Source organism: Gymnodraco acuticeps, unplaced genomic scaffold (genome assembly GCF_902827175.1).
Source record: "Gymnodraco acuticeps unplaced genomic scaffold, fGymAcu1.1, whole genome shotgun sequence".
NCBI classification, from domain to species: domain Eukaryota; kingdom Metazoa; phylum Chordata; class Actinopteri; order Perciformes; family Bathydraconidae; genus Gymnodraco; species Gymnodraco acuticeps.
The window spans coordinates 1,253,286-1,271,029 of NW_022991705.1; the positions used below are offsets into that span (position 1 = coordinate 1,253,286).

Sequence of the window (17,744 nt, forward strand, 5' to 3'; positions counted from 1 at the left end):
AAAATATATATATGTTTTGTTTTGTGATCATTTTTCTGCTGTACCGAAAACGTACCGAACCGTGACCTAAAGGTACAGAGGTACGTACCGAACCGAAATGTTTGTGAACCGTTACACCCCTAATCGATTGTAGCGTCTTTCAGTTATCAACACATGGAAGTCGATGAGAAAGAGAAACACAGCGCACCGAAAAATACCTACAAATCAAACGTTTGGCAACACTTCAGATTTTTCAAGAAAGACGGTCAACTTGAAAAATCGCTCGCAAATGGTAAACGATGCCGTGCCGCTTTAAAGTACACAAGTAGTACGAGGAACTTAGCGACGCACATAAAGAGGCGACATGGGGTCTGCGGCTGAAAAGAGAAACCTGAAAGTTAGACATATGAGTTAAATCACTCAGTGAGGTGTTCTGTCAGAGAGAGTGGTGTTTAGTTTACAGCAGCCTGTGACGGCCAATAACAGTTTACATGTCTTCCTTACTGTAAGCAGTTAGGAAAGAGCTGTTTGTGAAAGGTTATTTGTATTCTTTATTGTTCCTATAGAAACCACTGCTTTCTGCTCACTGGTGAGTTAGCCTCTGGATGAGTGTTAAGCACATCAGGCTGGCAGCTGTATGGGCATTGCTCTATGGTAGCTGTTATTTGCACATTGTTAATCATGAGCAATGCCTCCTTACATTGTTTAACTGTGAGGTGTTATACAATTGTACTTTACTCTGGAGGCAGAGAACATTGCTACACTTATGAAAAGGCCAGTTTGTGAAAGGTCCAAGTGTTTGTTTTGTTTAAGGTAAAAAATAAACGACATGATGTGCAGTACTAGTAGAGAGAACCAAATATGTAAAGCACTTTTTTGTTAATTTATGATTTGCTGCATATAAGGAATAAAACCAAATCCTCTGTCGTACCATATTGAATTGTATCATTATTTTGCATCGTGTTGAATCGCATCGTATCGCATAATGTTGAATCAAATCGTATCTAACTGTTTCGCAACAGGGGTGAATCGTATCGTATCGCATCGCCTGGTGTTTCAAATGTATCATTAATGTATCTTATCGTTGGCAACGTATCGAGATGCGCATGGCATCGGCCTCAGTGATGGAGATACACATCCCTAGTGTCAACCAATACCAATATGAAACTTTAAAAACGTTTCCATTTTGTTCCAGCTAAAGCTTTTAACTAATCATATCTTATTGACCTGTTGCTTTATGACAAGCCATGACATTGTAACTGTATGTATACAAATAGAATATAGTATCCACAATAGAATGTGGATTTAAATGTCTTAGTATGAGATTAGGTCATATAAAGTGGAGGCATAAACAAATAAATATAAATCAAGATAAAAAAAATAGACATTTGAATCCAATACAGTTGGGGAAAACGTGGCGATTTGTCAGTATCTCAAACTAAAAAAGGAAATTGAACATCATCATCTAGTCACTAGTGCAATTCATATCTTTAAGTTTTGGACTGTTAGTTAGACAATTTTCAAATGTTTCGTAGAAGAAAACAAGTGTTACGCATGTCTAACTGGAACACACTAGTGAAAAAAGCGTCTTCAATATTTCCACAATGCAGGGACTTGACTGACTTTAAAACTCTCTCCACTAACTTGCTTATGAAGCTACTTCCAAACTGAGTGATCTGTCTGTGGTGCTTACTGCACTCAGGCCTACAATATTGACATCCTGTGTTAGTGTAACTTCTCTCTGCAGACAGGCTGTGACAGGAAGTGATCTGTGACCGAGTGATAGACACTCCTGCAGCGGGGGGGTGCGGAGATATCGCGATGATCTCCGCGATATGGTGCTCCGTGCATGCATGCAGTGACATGTAATATCCAAGTATTAGAGACGGTTGGATGCTGCTGTTTTGAGCATTGCAATATATTTATTTTCACTATGTTATTTATTTATGATTATCTTTAGGCTCAGCAAAGATTTGATGTCAGCTGTTGCTATCTTCTTCTTCTTTTTTTCTTTAGTTAATACTGAAATAGAGCCCTGCTGTTTTGTTAGGGCTTTTTCTTTAAATACAATTTTAAAATGTCGATACAGTGGCTGTCCTTTTTTTAAATGTCTATGCTAAAGTTTAGGTGTTGCTATCTGCTTTGTGTAGCGTGGTTCTACAACTTAGCAAGTCAGTGCATTCATTGGGTGGTATCAGAGAGTTACAAGGGTCTGTAAATGCAATGAAAACAATTGGCCACAGCAAATCATTTATATTAAAAATGTAATTTTTACTTTTGAATACTTCAGTACAAAGGATGTTGTCGAGACGAAAGTCAATATTGAAAGAAAAATAATAATATCTGAGAAAAACGGACAGATAAATAATTATTTGTATGTATTTTCGTTTAGGTTATTGTGATAGTATTGTTCAATACCAAGGGGGTATTCGTTTTATTTGGAATAGCGTAGTCTTCTTTTCTTAATGAGAAGCGAGCTGTTATTAAAAAATATTAATGCCGCTTCCAGTAACACGGCAACAAAAGGGGCAGGATTTGTGACGGCCGGTCTTTTGTTCCCAAAGCCACAGCGGGAGAAGTTGGCGACAGTGTGTGTGAGGCTCCAGAGACGCCGTTGGTATGTTTCTGCATTTTTAAATGTATTTTGCGTACTTGTTCTGTTGCCTTATTGCTGTTGCGCAATCGACGGCTTTTTTGTGTGCGCTCCGTTTTGTTTAGTGTATATTTTTAGACAGCGCAGATGGTGTTCAGTGAGGTTTTCTGGGTTGCTTGGTTTCAAGTAGAGAAAGAGACTTTCTCATTCATTCATTTAAGTTAATGATGTTTTGTAGAATAACTCACAATTTATCATTTGAATTATAATACCCTGAAAATGGAATGTGACTGAATTATTATTATTATTATTAGAAATAAGGCAATGAGGCATACAAAATGTTTGTGATTTTGTTTGCATGTGTGCTAACATTTGTTTGTCCTCTGTGTTTGAAGGTTTTCAACCTGATGCAAAGCTGATGAGAATCTGACGAAAAGTGTCATATAAAGAACTGCTGAGCAGAAAATAAAGACAAAAAGAAAGACTCCGAGTTGTCCAAACGTCCTCTGTTGCCCTCCAGCCTCTCAAGTTTGGGCATAACACTGAAAACAGGCCAAAACCCAGAAGAATTTGACAGATGTATTGAACACTTTAAGTGATATATGTATACGCATATAAATCATTTGTCAAAACAGGGCTACATTTGATTGAATTATAAAAGGTATATGTGGTAAAAAGAAGAGCCGTTTGGGAGCCGAAAGAGCCGGCTCTTCTTGGTGAGCCGAGCCAAATGATCACTGAAAAGAGCCGGCTCTTCTTGGTGAGCCGAGCCAAATGATCACTGAAAAGAGCCGGAATTCCCATCACTACTGCTCCTGCTTTAGTGTGGAAGTTAAAGCAAAAGCAAATGATCCAAAAATAAGTTATAGCCAGTTCATAAAATCACCTTCTCTGACCCCTTATTCAGCTTTCTAACTGCTTTAGGTCCTGGTCCGCTGTTTGAATCATGCTGATGTGTTTATGCTGTGGAATGTCTGCACTAGGGCTGGGCTATAAAACAACACAACAATCTAAGGTGTTTTTTTATAATACATTTTCCTCCTCTTATAAAAACAATAGTTAAACAGCCAAAAAGCTGTGAGCTCACCGCTTACTCTGTTGCAATTATTGTGGCTACTAAAGGAAAAAATTAGGGCTGTCAGTCGATTAAAATATTTAATCACGATTAATCGCATGATTGTCCATAGTTAATCGCGATTAATCGCACATTTTTGATCTGTTCTAAATGTACCTTAGAGGGATATCTTTCAAGTTTTTAATACTCTTATCAACATATGAGTGGACAAATATGCTTTATGCTAATGTTTATTATCATTTGAACAATGACAAATAGTCTCATGAATATTAAACACAACAACCTGTGTGTGTGTGTGTGTGTGTGTGTGTGTGTGTGTGTGTGTGTGTGTGTGTGTGTGTGTGTGTGTGTGTGTCGGCGAAATGCCGCTCCTCTGTTTTCATAACTGTCAAAGCATGAGACTGAAGTTCCCACTGTGGGTCAAAATAATGTGACCCCGAGGTAACTGTCATTACTGAGTGAAGTCTCCAATAGTCTCCGACACAGTGGTGGCTCTGGAAGGCAATTCATAAGTGCAGTCGTTGGCTGCGACCCGAGTTATATCACGCAGCCCCTCGTCCTCCACAATGTTAATTGGCCTGTAAGCTGTAGCCACCCATTTATCGATCTTTGTTGAAAGTTTGCTGCAAGCGGGCGGCATCAGCAGTGTGCTTGGATTGTAGAGATGGTATTTTAAACTCGATGCGCTCTGAAACTACGGGGCGGCCGAGGACAAAAAAATGCACATGCGTTAATCGCGTTAAAATAGTTAATCGCGTTAATTTTTTCTTGCATTAACGCGTTAACTTGACAGCCCTAGAAAAAATATATTTGTATCTAAAGGAACCCCTGCGTAATGACTAGATTCTAGGGCTGTGCAATTAATCGTATTTTAATCGCGATTACGATTATGGCTTGCGACGATTAGGAAAACAGCATAATTGACAAAATACGATTATTTTGCTGGGTGCGCTTTTCGCCCCTCCCTAAAAGCCCACTCGGCCACGTGGGAGTGACATGTGTTGTGAGTGTTCAGCGCAAGCGAAGATGTCAGAACAAGAGCAGCAACTAGTTAAAAAGAAGGGTCGCGGGGAGATTCCCAGTCGATCGCGAGATGTGTCTAAAAATAGAACAACAATATTCTGTTTTATCGTTAATGTCCTGTAGCATAATGTTCCCGTGCCAGAATAATGCACTTGAACGCATCAAAGCTTTGTGATTGGCCGGCCTCACCCCATGTGTCCGGGCGTGGCTGGTGAGCAGTGCACTAGTTCGCTGACGTTGTCCGTGTCAACAACATGGATGGTCAACAGGAGTGACAGTCCGCACACACACAAGACCGCAATTATGGCAGTAGCAAAAAAGCCCAAAATATATAATTCTCACTCCGAGTGGGAGGATGATTATTTTTGTATCTATTCCAATTCAAAGTCCATCTGTCTGATCTGCAATGCGAGCGTGGCTTTATCGAAGAAGGGTAATTTAGGAGCGGCATTTCAAAACAGTGCACAAACGCTGCGAGACGGAATTCCCCTCCTAATTCTGCCCTACGCTCCTAAAAGGGGAGGGGCCTGAGAGCACAGCTAAATGCACAGCAGTCTATTTTCACCAGGCCCAACAACAAGAGCAAGGCTGCTACCATAGCATCTTATCGTGTCAGTCACGTTCTTGCGAAACACATGAAGTCTTTCAAAGACGGCGAAGTTGTGAAAGAAGCTTTCCTGGAGGCTGCGACGCGCTTTTGTGGGACAGTAAAAATAACAGCAGCATTTTCAACAGGTTTTTGATATAATAAAAACTCAAGTTAGATACCGTTATTAATCTGCTGTAAGTTTTAGTTTGTTTGAATTTATTCATGATAATTATTGTACAAAATGGTATAAGAATGCAAACATTAAGATCTGTTCTGTTTAAATTGATTATAGTCTATCAGTTCAGAAACTAGTGTTGCTTGCATCCTATTTTAAAGGCATTTCTTTTTATACTCTAATAAAATGCAACAAAAAATGGGTTTGATTCTATTAATGTTGTCTTTTTTATTGCACTGTTGCTGCAGCAGATTCCTGTGTAGCTTCAGATCTGAGTTGTCTTATTAGTAAGCCTAATTTATACTTTTGTAGCAACACTATTTTTATATAATGGCAAAGAAAGGGTTCCTCAGAGTCTTTTCTTTTTTTCCTGTGTCATATGTGGCAGCACTGCCACAAGTTCCTCTTCAGAGAGGGTCTTCAGTACAGGTGGCAATATCGTCCCCTGCCTGCGCTCATCTCTGAAACCAGACCATGTAAACAGGCTGGTATTTCTTGCAAAAAATCTTTAAGAGATGACATGAGCAGTCCCTACCAGCATTTGCCATGGTGGCCTAAACATTTTTATTTGGTCTTAAATTGTAGTTCAACATTTATTTCCTGTTACTTCTGGACCATGACGGTGGGCCAGCCTTCAACGTTTAACTGAGTGGAATATGTTGAATATGTTTTACCAAAATGTTGGCTATATGTTAAGGAGTTTTCAGTAGGTTGTGACAGTGCACTGCAACATATTTGATTTCATTTATTTTGGTCTAATTTATTTTTATTTATCATATTAATATATGTTTAGTATGGTTTTGGAAGTGCGCTCCAACATATTTGTTGATCTTGTTTATTGGTAAAATATTATTTGTTTTAAAGTTCAATAAATGGTCAATGAATAATCGTCAAAATAATCGTGATATCAATTATTGACCAAATAATCGTGATTATGATTTTTGCCATAATCGCACAGCCCTACTAGATTCATCAGAATTTGACAGGAATACTCTACAAACTGTAAAACACACATCTTTATTTATTTCATTTATGTCACTATGTTCATGTATATGTACGTCTTGACATGTTAAGCAATGTAAACAGAAGTATTTGATAAGTATTTTATATTCATTTGTAATATTCCTTAATAAATGCAAAAGTGAAAGAAAAATATATAATCACAACAAATCTTAATACACGTTGTTGTTGTTGTTATTATTATTATTATTTTATACATATTGTGATAGCATTTTCGTCCATATTGTCCAGCCAGATCTAGTTAAATACAGCCATGTTCCCCAGATGATGAATCTAATGGCGCGTTTCCACCGCAGGCCTCGCTCGGTTTGGTTAGGCCTTATTAGGCCCGGCTCACTTTAATGCTGCGCTTCCATTACAGTTTAGGAACTGGGGTAGTTACTATAGTAACGCAGTGTAGGCGGAGCCGTGACGTCATCTTCAATGAGAGCCCCAGAAAAACAACACAGCCGTTAGCTCTTAGCACTCAGAGCTCACAGCTCTTCATATCTGTTCAGAAACTAGACAAAAGTTAAACAAGTACAAACCACAGACTGCCTGTGTCATGGCGAATACAGTCGCTGGTTTATTTATGTCTGTATAGGCCGTTGTTGTGAGTGTGGACTAGGGCTGTAGCAATACACTAATCTCACGATACGATACACGATATTCAGCCAACGATACGATATATATCACGATATTCAGCCAACGATTCGATACGATTCGATATAATTCGATACACTTATATCATTTTCTGAAAGATTTTAAAGGGACAGTGTGATTTTGGTGACATCTTGTGAGTGTTCCATTGACTTGGATTGAATTAATTCAACTGAAAACTGAAAGCATCAATTATACAATATATGGCTCTGACAGAGAGTCTACAGCTTGCAAATGCTGGACAAAATGAATCAAAAGATGTCGTGAGAAAATTAGTTTCATTTATTGAAACAGTGCAAACTGTAGCTTACAAGCCTTTGAAACGTAAGTACATAAAGGGCAGTATCACAATGGACAATGGAGAATTAAAAGGTGCAGCAGGTGGCGGAACACGGGGGATTTGAATGGGACTTGTTAGAAATTAAAATCAATGTTTTGATGGCATAAAGTACCTTAAACATACCGTCAGTTTAAATGCTGTTTTATACTGAAAAACCAGAAGTTCTTGTGCACAACCAGTTGTTAAGCTTTTATTCTGAAAATCCTTCATCTCCGGTTAGCATTTAGCATGTGGCTAATATACCATTTACTATAGATATATTTAGTAGCGATATGACACGGAGTGTTGCACACCGAAACCTACTGATTTCAACACTACAACTATAGACGTCGAGATATTATTATTACTGAATATTAAATGAAGGTACAGTTTATTTGAATACGTTTGTTTACAGACGTGGGTAGCATGAGACAACATTCGGAACTACCGGAAATGATACCAGCCGTGAAGTATTTTTGGAGTATTGATTACAGCGTTTAAAATGTATGAAATGAAAAGTCATGAAAGAGTTAAGGAGGAGAAAAGGCGTGTTTAGTTATATATTTAATGTACAATGTCTGAATCCTCTGTAATGCGTAACAACGAACATTGGAGACGTGGAGGGCCGGCCCCCAGCAGCGCCAACCGGCCCACAGGGAGGAGCCAGCAGAGGATATTTAACAGCTGGAAAGGTGGAGCTCGCTCTCTTCCCTTCACTCAGGAGAACCAGAAAACAGCTGTTTTTCTGACTGAACCATCTTCTGTTTGTAACATTACCGCGCTTTTTATTAATTAAAGTATACATTTGAACCTTCTCAGAGACTCAATTAGTCTCCTTTTTAAAGCTTCTCTCCTGGACGCGAGAATAACGAACACAGTTATCAGACTTAATGTATCGATACCCGCGGCTGAAATATCGATACTTTCTCGGAAAACTAAATATCGATATATATCGCAGGATCGATTAAATTGCACAGCCCTAGTGTGGACGGGCGTAAAAATACGCATTTTAAAAGGGTTTTTCGCCTGCTGTCTGTCAGCATTCATTCATGGTTTTTACTAACCGGTATCAGTATGTTGTTACTTCGGCATCATTTTGAAACGTGTATTACAATTAAATCACGGTCAAATATGTTCATCTTGTTGTAGTTGTAGCCCCCTTGCCAGCGATTCTCTCTCTAGTTTAGCATACTCAGCCCGACTCAGCCTGGTTGTTCCTGGCCCTAGAACCACGATTTTATGGGGCCAGAAAAACTGTGAATTAGGACCCGCTAGCCGGTACTAGGCCAAGTGGAAACGCAACCAAAAACGGGCCCCGCACGGCTAGGCACGCTTAAAGCGAGCTACCCGCTGCAGTGCAAACGCGCCATTACTGACTTGCAGCACCATTCATTTTTTTTTGCCTGGTGGATTTTTTGTTAAAGTGGACCTATCATGCTATATTTGAATAATATATTGTAGGACCTATATAAAACATGTCTGCGAGGTTTTTTTTTTCAAAATACCAAACAGATCATGCATTTTAGCCATCCCTCATTTCGCCCTATTTGTTATTTTTTAGCCCTGTTTTTGCACGGGCTGATTCTGTGAGAAGTCTTCTTCGCTGCTTTTGTGGCAGACTACAGCGCCACCTACAGGCCTGGCATATATGTACTACAGCGTCTCCAGCGCATTCAAACGCAATGGCCGTCTCCTCCTGATAGTCTGTATCAGATCCGTTGCAGCCCCGTTTTTAGAGATTTGGGTATGGAGGAAAAGAGAGAGGGTTGTGTTTTCTGACACTTGGTGAGTTCCCTGACACACCGGGGACACATATTCATGTATAAGAGACGTACAAAGGTGCATTTTGCATGATAGGTCCACTTTAAATTAAGTACACATATTCTTTTCTGTTTGTCAATCCAAGCCCAAATTGCTTGAAGATTTTTTAATTTGAACAGAAATTGTTCTACTGTTTACCATGCAAACATTGCAAAACAAATTATATAGTTGCCTTCAAATCCTGTATTAGAGTATTAAAAACATTGTTTTGGGGTATTTGGCCTGAATGGGTTACTCCAACTGGAATTCCATGATCATATTTCATCTCTTCCACAAGGAGAGTCAAAACTAAACTCCCACAAATGTTTCCATGATCCATCACCCAACACAGGGCCTGGACTCACCAAATGGAAACCACCATGAGTCCCCCCTCCACACACACACACACTCCCAGATTGGGTGGAGGATGTAATCCAAACAAAGCCATTCCCCAAACCAAAGCGAGGTAGTCTCCATTTCCGCCCGCCTCACAGCAGATACACAAACTAGAACTTTTAATGAGCCCCTATAGTATTAAAGCCTCTCTCAGTGAACTAAATATCTATCCAATTGGTAGAAATATGTGTTTTGCGTCAAAACAAACTAAAATTCTCGAGTGAAATTGTTTTTTTGGAGCTTTTTTTTCACATGAGGTGACTCTAATTCGTGTGGTGTAGCCTATAAACGATTATATCCACCAACTAGCAAATGTGTGTTATACCAACCAAATACGCCTTTCTAGCAATTTATTGTGTTGCCATCCTTTTTGCCATACTCTCCCCTAGTGGTGAAAATGCGTCGCTGGTTATTCATAAGGTATAACGGTGACTAAATGTGAGATGTTGCGGGGCTGTTGTTGGTTTATCCATTCATAATGGGCGGGCTGCCTAAACAAACCATACCCGCTAACCAGCGCGAGGAGGCGGTGATGCGTAGCGAAATAAACGCAATATGGATTATAAAAAACAATGTTTGCTTACCCAGAAGATGAAGTTGAACAAGAAAAGCATGTACTTGATGCATTTTGTGCAGCCTTCGACTCCCATGGTGGTCCGTTAGTCGGGTATTTTTCGGGTACTGAGTTCACAGGACAGCAGCAGTAGCAGGCCAGGTGTCGCGGCGTGTAACGGGCTGAATCTCGACTGGGAATCAGTACTAGGGCTCAGAGACAGAGGCAACACCCAACTCCTCCCTCCCTCACTGCCGCCGAGCACCCCCCGTAATACAGTCCCAACATGTAAAACACAGCGGACTTCCGGCCAACGCCTTCAGAATAAAACACCGATTTAACATGCCATAGCATAACATTTTGGGAGGGGTCTGTTTTGCTTCTGTAAATGCTTCCTCTCATACACAATTTCCCAGAAACTGACTTCTGTTTTACCAGTAGAGTATGGAAACTTGTTCGCGCCAAAAGAACAAAGGAAACATCTCATTCAATGATTTGTTGATTTGCTCTCCTCCAGCACGAGCTGTAAACACAACATCAACATATAATCTGAATCCCATTCCCACAGAGGGGATATTTACGAGACAGTACCGTAAAACAACAACAAAAAACAGTAGGCCTGCCGCCTATATGCTTAAGTGAACATTATTTAGTAAAGTATGCAGAAATAATAAACATTTCAGGGGTCATTCCAGAATTGGAGGACAATTTAGACATGGACACTTTTGAAAAATGAAACTTTTATTTTATATATTTGTGTTATGTAATTGAGAAAAACAGGTATTAAACCATCAGAAAAAGTGATTGGCCCAGCGCAGGCATCAAAGGTATAGTTTTTATTAGATGTTTTATTGGTTGTGTGCCATGCTTTGTTCAACCCTGTTACCAATACTCATCAAACTGAAAAAAGTACATTTCAAAATATTGTTAAATAAAATCATTTTCTATTATGTAAAGAAAGTCACATTCAAGTTAAATACTGATGTTATTTAGGATAACACTTGTTTTATATTAATTTAAGTAGCTTTTTAAATCTGTCTTGCACAACTTTTCAATAGTCAAACGTTTCATTTTACACATTTCTGTATTTAATGAAAAATATTTGCTCAAATATATTATATATACAATTACTCAAACTATTAAAAGGACAATAGTTGTAACCCTTTGGAGCTGAGAAAATAATTTAAGGTTATTTTAATAGAAAATCATATAGTAACAGGGTTGAAATTAGAGTAACAGGGTTGAAATTAGAGTAACAGGGTTGAATGGCTACATTGCTTTGATTTATCGATCATGAAATAAATTTGACAAATAAATACTCAGGATCACAGAAACGTTGTTTGATCATATTTTGTAGATATTTTTTAATAAAAGATTAACAGGATGAGTATCAATGATAAACATCATGTCAACACAACAACAAACTTCATATTTCATATAAAATATTCAGTGGCAAATGTATAAACGGGCTGTTTGCCAAGTTTTAAACAGATGAGATTGTTCTCACTCATGTTGCCTGGGAACAGATTTACTATGTAACATTGATTAATTTAATTTATTTATTAATGTTCAGGGCTAAAATGTGTCATTTAAATTCTTTAGACGTTTAATTGATGCAGTTTTACTGATTAATGTTACATTTTCTAGTGTAAACCATAGACTGTATATATAAATGGACGTAGGGTCCGTGACGTCACCCATAGAATTCTGCAGAGTTGCCGTGAAGCCCTTAGTAGGCGGAGTCGGCCACTAACGGCTCGACAGTGACGTTAGAGTTCAACTCCCGCCTTCTCCAGCCTGCTCCAAATAAGGGCAAAGAGGCGGAGCCGAGGCGGGACCTGCTGCCACCGAGCTGAAAGTTCCAGAGCTAGCTGAAGCTACCAAGCTAAGCTAACATTTACGTTTCTAAGGTAAGCGGACATGAAACTATAAATAATAATCTAAGTTATTGAGTTTTTAGCATAATACTTCAGAATCTTAAAACCCCTTAACGTTTGTATGCAATTGTGCTAAATTCAACACTGGAATCAAGCAAATATTAATATGTTTGCATGACATTAGTTATTTATATTTTGATATCACTTAACTATACGTTTAATACATTTAAGTCAAGCTAAGGTACATGTGATGGTAGCTAGTTAGCGCTCTTACCTGTGAGGCCTCCTCCAAACAGCATAATAACCAGACTATATCATTAAAACTAAGTACCAGTTCTAGATCATTGACTTTAGACAAACAATTCAAAAGATAAAATGTATTTAAAGACCAATCTTTATTTGAATTTGCCTCTTAACCTGAGATATTAGTTATACAGTAATAGTATTGACAATCTAAAAAAACTGAGCAACTCAACAGTCAACTTTATGTTTCTTATTGTCTAAAGCATTTATTATTTTAATTTTCCCCCTCTCATATTCAGTGTGGACGGATTGAGACAGTCTGGTGTCCAGAGAGCAGCAGAGACTTCAGGGAGAAACCTCCGTGTGATGGACGTCCTGTCTGTTGGTTTGGAGAGGACTGAGGGTCTTTCCTCTGCGAGGAGGACCAGGCCTGATGGAGGAGCCCATGCTGGGCAAAGCTGATACCAACTGCACAGGCCTAGTCTGTCACTTTATTTGACTAAATGTGTTTACATTTAATAGGTTTACACCTTCTGTCCATATGTGCTTTTGGTTCACATTTCAATAAATTGTAATTGTATTTGCACTCCTTTTGTCCATTATTCTTACTGAAAATGTTAGATTACACATTCACATCTGACTGAAGATTGGCCCCATTTATTTATGACGTTGCAAAACAAGGTACATGTTGTGAAGCTCATAAAGTGAGGCAAATAGAAATAATCAGCTGATGGAGTGTAGATGTGGAAATAGCTGCATTCGATCAGCTGAATGTTTTTACAATAAAAGTAGTTTCTTAGTGAATGTCCTGTACTGGTCTTGAAATCTCATAACACCAGCTTTTAATGTTCCTCTTGGATGTTCTTCTGGACCCTCAGAGAAGGAGAAAATGTCCTGTCTTTCAGGCATGTCCTTTCCTAACAAAAATGACAGGAAACATAAAACATATTATTGCAGAACAAGTGTGTTATTTATGAAAGCGGTGTGTTTGTGTGTTTAGGGGCTGTAGATATAATTATTTTGTAATTGTAATGTTTTTTTTTATTTCAACAATGAGCTACAAAGACAATCAGATTATGAATTGATTGATTGATTGAAAAGTTTATTAACAGCTTGTATATTGGGTACAGTACAGTACAGCTCAAAACATACAATTGTTAAGGAGATGCAGACCAGAGAAAGACTTTCGTCTTGTTTACATCAGGGTCCCCCATTTCCAATTCATCATGTCATTTAAGACATATAAGACATATTTGACATACAGATGGCTTATTTACAATTTACATACAGGTGGTTTTTTACATACAGATTGCTTATTTACAATTTTCATTTTAGATTTCGTTCTAATACATCCTAACCGGATATTTAAGACATACCAAGTCTACAGATATACAGCTAGTAACAGAGTCTAAAATGCGAGTATATACATAGATGGGGGGGGGCATAATTGCGAAACGTGTATTCCCCCTTTTTTGTGCCAAATCTGGGTTTCACATGATTTGTGGAGCTCCCTCTGGTGTTATGATCATGGTATTCCTTGACCTTTGGGAATCATTTTGACATGTACATGGGTACCATAGAGGTGTAGTGGATCTTGTAGACCAGGCCCATAGCAAGAAGCTGTACTCTGTCGTCTACTCTAAGCCATCCTAGGTTGTCAAAGTGGGCAGAGGTGAGGTGGGTTCTAGATGAAAGGTCAAGCAGTAGTCTGACCAGTTTATTTTGCGATGTTTGAAGTTTTATTTTTAGCGCCTTGGAGGTGCTATGGTACCATGACGTGCAAGCATAGTCATAGTACCCTTGAATGAGTGCTCCTGCCAGAGTCTTCAGGGTGTTTTTGTTTACCAGAGAGGAGATCCGGTATAGGAATCTAGTTCTTTGATTGACTTTTTTTATTACATTGGATGCCATTTTGTCACAGGAGAGGTTTGCCTCAAGAATAGATCCTAGGTATGTAATTTCCTTCTTACTTGTGACAATAATGTCGCCCACTGCAACTGAGAAGTCGTCGGATTTGCTGAGATTATGTTTCGAACCGAAGAGAATGGACTCTGTTTTACCCAGGTGTAATGATAATTTATTATCGGCGAGCCAGGTGCAGATTCTGCCGAGCTCGGAGCTGAGGGTTTTTTCAACCTGCAACCTGTTCCTGTCAGAGACCAGCAGGGCTGAGTCGTCCGCGAACAGGAACAAGTTGCAGTCACATGCTGATGACATGTCATTTACATAAATTAGGAACAGTAACGGACCTAATATGCTTCCTTGTGGAACACCACTGTGAATGAACAGTATGAAGTTCAACAACATTGAAATATATGTTATTATCAAAATAATATTTAACTGTTATCAAAACGTAGTGCAGCTGTAGAAGCTTGCTCTGTTGTCTCACTGAAAGAATCACTTTTACCACGTTTTTTACAGACAATATTGAGAGATAAATAGTAGCAGTTCTCACTATGTGTTAAATATCTTTGCCTTCAATACATTAAATTAGAAAGCTGACAAAGCCTTATTGCTAAATATCTAAATGTAACTTTTTGCATGGAAAAAACCCTCAACTTCACTGATGTGTAGGTGATCTAGTATTTAGTATTGTTTAATGGAATGTATATCAGTGTATTCAAGTCAATACTTCATTCATTTAAACCAATATCTTTCTTGATTCTTTGTACAGTATGAAAAAAGAGTCTTTGTACCTGTGCTGAAGTTGACTGCTGTGAGGAGTCCAGTTCTGTCTCTCACTCTCTGGTCCAGCCTGTCTGCATCACCTGGACACCTTAAACAAACAGATATATATATATATGTAAAGTACCATGTGTACAAACAATATAACTGATTCTCTTCTGTTGAACATGTTGGATTGTGTATTGTCCGAGTCAGGGGCCTTTTTATTTTACTGTAACTTTGGAAGTTGTGTTACCAATGCTTACTGTTTATTTGATACCCATTTGGTAATGCAATTAATAAAAACTTCAAGGTTTGGGTTCGTTCTTCAGATGACTGTGACGTTAACGTGTAAGCTCAATAATGAACTCCAGCTCAACCAACCATATTGTAATATCTAAGTAATCATCTTGAAATATGACATTAATAATTGTAATATACACACATCTTATTGTGAGGTTGATTTCACATACACTACTTCGACATTAGCTTGTCTACATACTTGAGCATAGCCAATTCAAATTAACCTTAGATGCATACAGTTCTACCTACATAATAAAATATCTCTAAGTTACAAGGATGTAACCTTATTTTATCAACCTCAAACAGAAGCCGTTTGTTCAACAGTATTATCCCACTTAACACTTGTCTATTTAGTTTTAACCTTTATATATACAGTCTATGATTTTAACTTGGAGGCTACGATTACAATCGTTAGCACCGATGTAGCTACCACTAGCCACTAACTAACCCAAGCCTTACCATTCATTACGTAGCCGATTAAAATCATTAACACATAAATAAAGCACTCGAATTTCACTTACCGCATTCATGCACCGTCTGTTTTAACCGCAGAGCGAGTCACAATAGTCCGATATATAAGCATGAAGAACAAACAACCACGGCCGGGCTACAAGTTGTGTTTCCTGGATGAGCTGAGCAGGCAGAGTCCCTGTAGCTAGCTTCATGGAGCAGCTAGCAGAGAGACAAGAAGCTAGCAGCGGCAGGCACTTGACAGAGCCGTCACTCAATGTGACCACGCCCTAATCTATGCACAAACTTTAAGACCTAATATAAATAAAAGGGTCGCGTTAGAAAACAATTCACTCACAGATCCATAATTATGAAGGTGGAATCTAACTATATCGCTAATAAAATGTATGGAGCCAGGGGTAGAAACATGTTTTTTTCTGCTGTAAAGTTGGGCATTTTAACATGGGGTCTATGGAAATTGCTCCTTTCTGCAGCCATCGCCTATCGGCCAATATATGAACTGCAGTGTGTGGCACTTCCGTATTGGCTTCCCGGCTCTACCCCACAGTTTGCCGCTTGGTGTAAACAGATAATTAACATTGGCTGATAACATTGTTGCTTCTTAAGATATTATTATATTATTTCATTTCATTTAGCTGATGCTTTTATCCAGAACGACCTGCAATAAGTAAAATATATGCTCTAATCACAGCATTGGAATAAAAACATTTTTGGCCACTTGTCACAAAAAAAAAGAGTCAGGAACTGACCAATCTTTTAAACTAAACATGAACTAATCAAGAATGTGATGGATCCCCCCCTGCTGCAGTACACATTTTCACTTTTCGTGGCTGGCCAGAGTATCCCATACCTCCCTTGCAATGGCCATGTGGCGTGATGTGACGTTCTCTGGTGGAGGAATAAGGGTCAGCACATCCTGTATAGCAGGGGTGGGGAACCTGCGGCCCCCGGCCCGTATACGGCCCGCGAGACAATTTGGTACGGCCCTCGAGGTAATTTATAAACACACGCAAAAAAAATTAAAGAAATCTAGACCGCAAAAAAATTAAAACAAGCGAGTACCTGTTTTTCCTGGCCAAGGTCAGGTTCCTTGAACACAACACAAGCCTAACGTGTCATCACGTGATATATGTCTCGTCTGACAGGGGTGCAGTTCTGACGGAGAGCACCAGAACGCCGCTCCGTTCCTGCACTTCTACCGATAAGGAGCCGTACACATACCGCAGTTTTTGCGTGGCTGTGTCTTAGTTGTAAACCCAGTGGCGATCTGTTCATCTGTCATACTGATCATACAGACAATAACTTTGTTGTTATTAGCATCTGGTTAGCTAGCTATGCTAACGAATATAAGAAGCTTTTTCTACAACCAGTGAGGTATAAAGGCACATCTTTATATGATCATTATTGAATAATAGAGAATAAAGTAAACAGGTATAAAATACTATATGACGGTAACAAAAAGTTGTTATTAATAAACAAGAATACAGTTTGAAAGGGGAGTGATTTGTAAAATATCCATAAAGAAAAAAAAATCTGCTTACAGTTCTGTTTCATATGGGTGTTGAGAAATGTATCTATAGATCTCTCAATGTTGCTCTCAAAGTGCAAAAATCTTCATGTCCACATGAATAGGAAACTAAATACATTTGCACACATCTTGTGTCCATATCTTTCTGTTTTGGTGGTCATGCCACAACCGTGCACGTGAATGCATGTGCGAGTCATGGTAAGATATCTGGATTAAGAGGTTGCTTTTTCTTTGCACAGCATGAAAGAAAGGTGAAATGAATGGGCTGTGATTGTAGTATTTTTAAGCAGAGGTCAATCATTTGTACGGCCCTCGGAAGATGTTGAAAACATTGAAATGGCCCTTGAGAGGAAAAAGGTTTCCCACCCCTGCTGTATAGGGATGCCAATGAAGATCTTCCTTGGACGGCCAGAAAAAACGGTTTGACCCCACTTTGTGCATACATTTGACCTGGCAGTGGGTCTCATTAACCTCTTGGATGATCCCTGGGTAGATGA

General features: G+C 38.9%; 1 protein-coding gene across 1 annotated transcript in view; it reads right to left on the minus strand.

The window, feature by feature from the left end:
- LOC117534597 (CD81 protein-like) overlaps window positions 1-10,440 on the minus strand; it is a 39,467-nt gene extending 29,027 nt beyond the window's left edge. The window contains exon 1 of the mRNA XM_034198832.1: window positions 10,193-10,440. Within this exon, the coding sequence (XP_034054723.1) occupies window positions 10,193-10,258 (66 nt within the window). The 5' untranslated portion in view covers window positions 10,259-10,440. The remainder of the gene's footprint in view (window positions 1-10,192) is intronic.
- Between the last annotated feature and the right edge of the window lie 7,304 nt (window positions 10,441-17,744).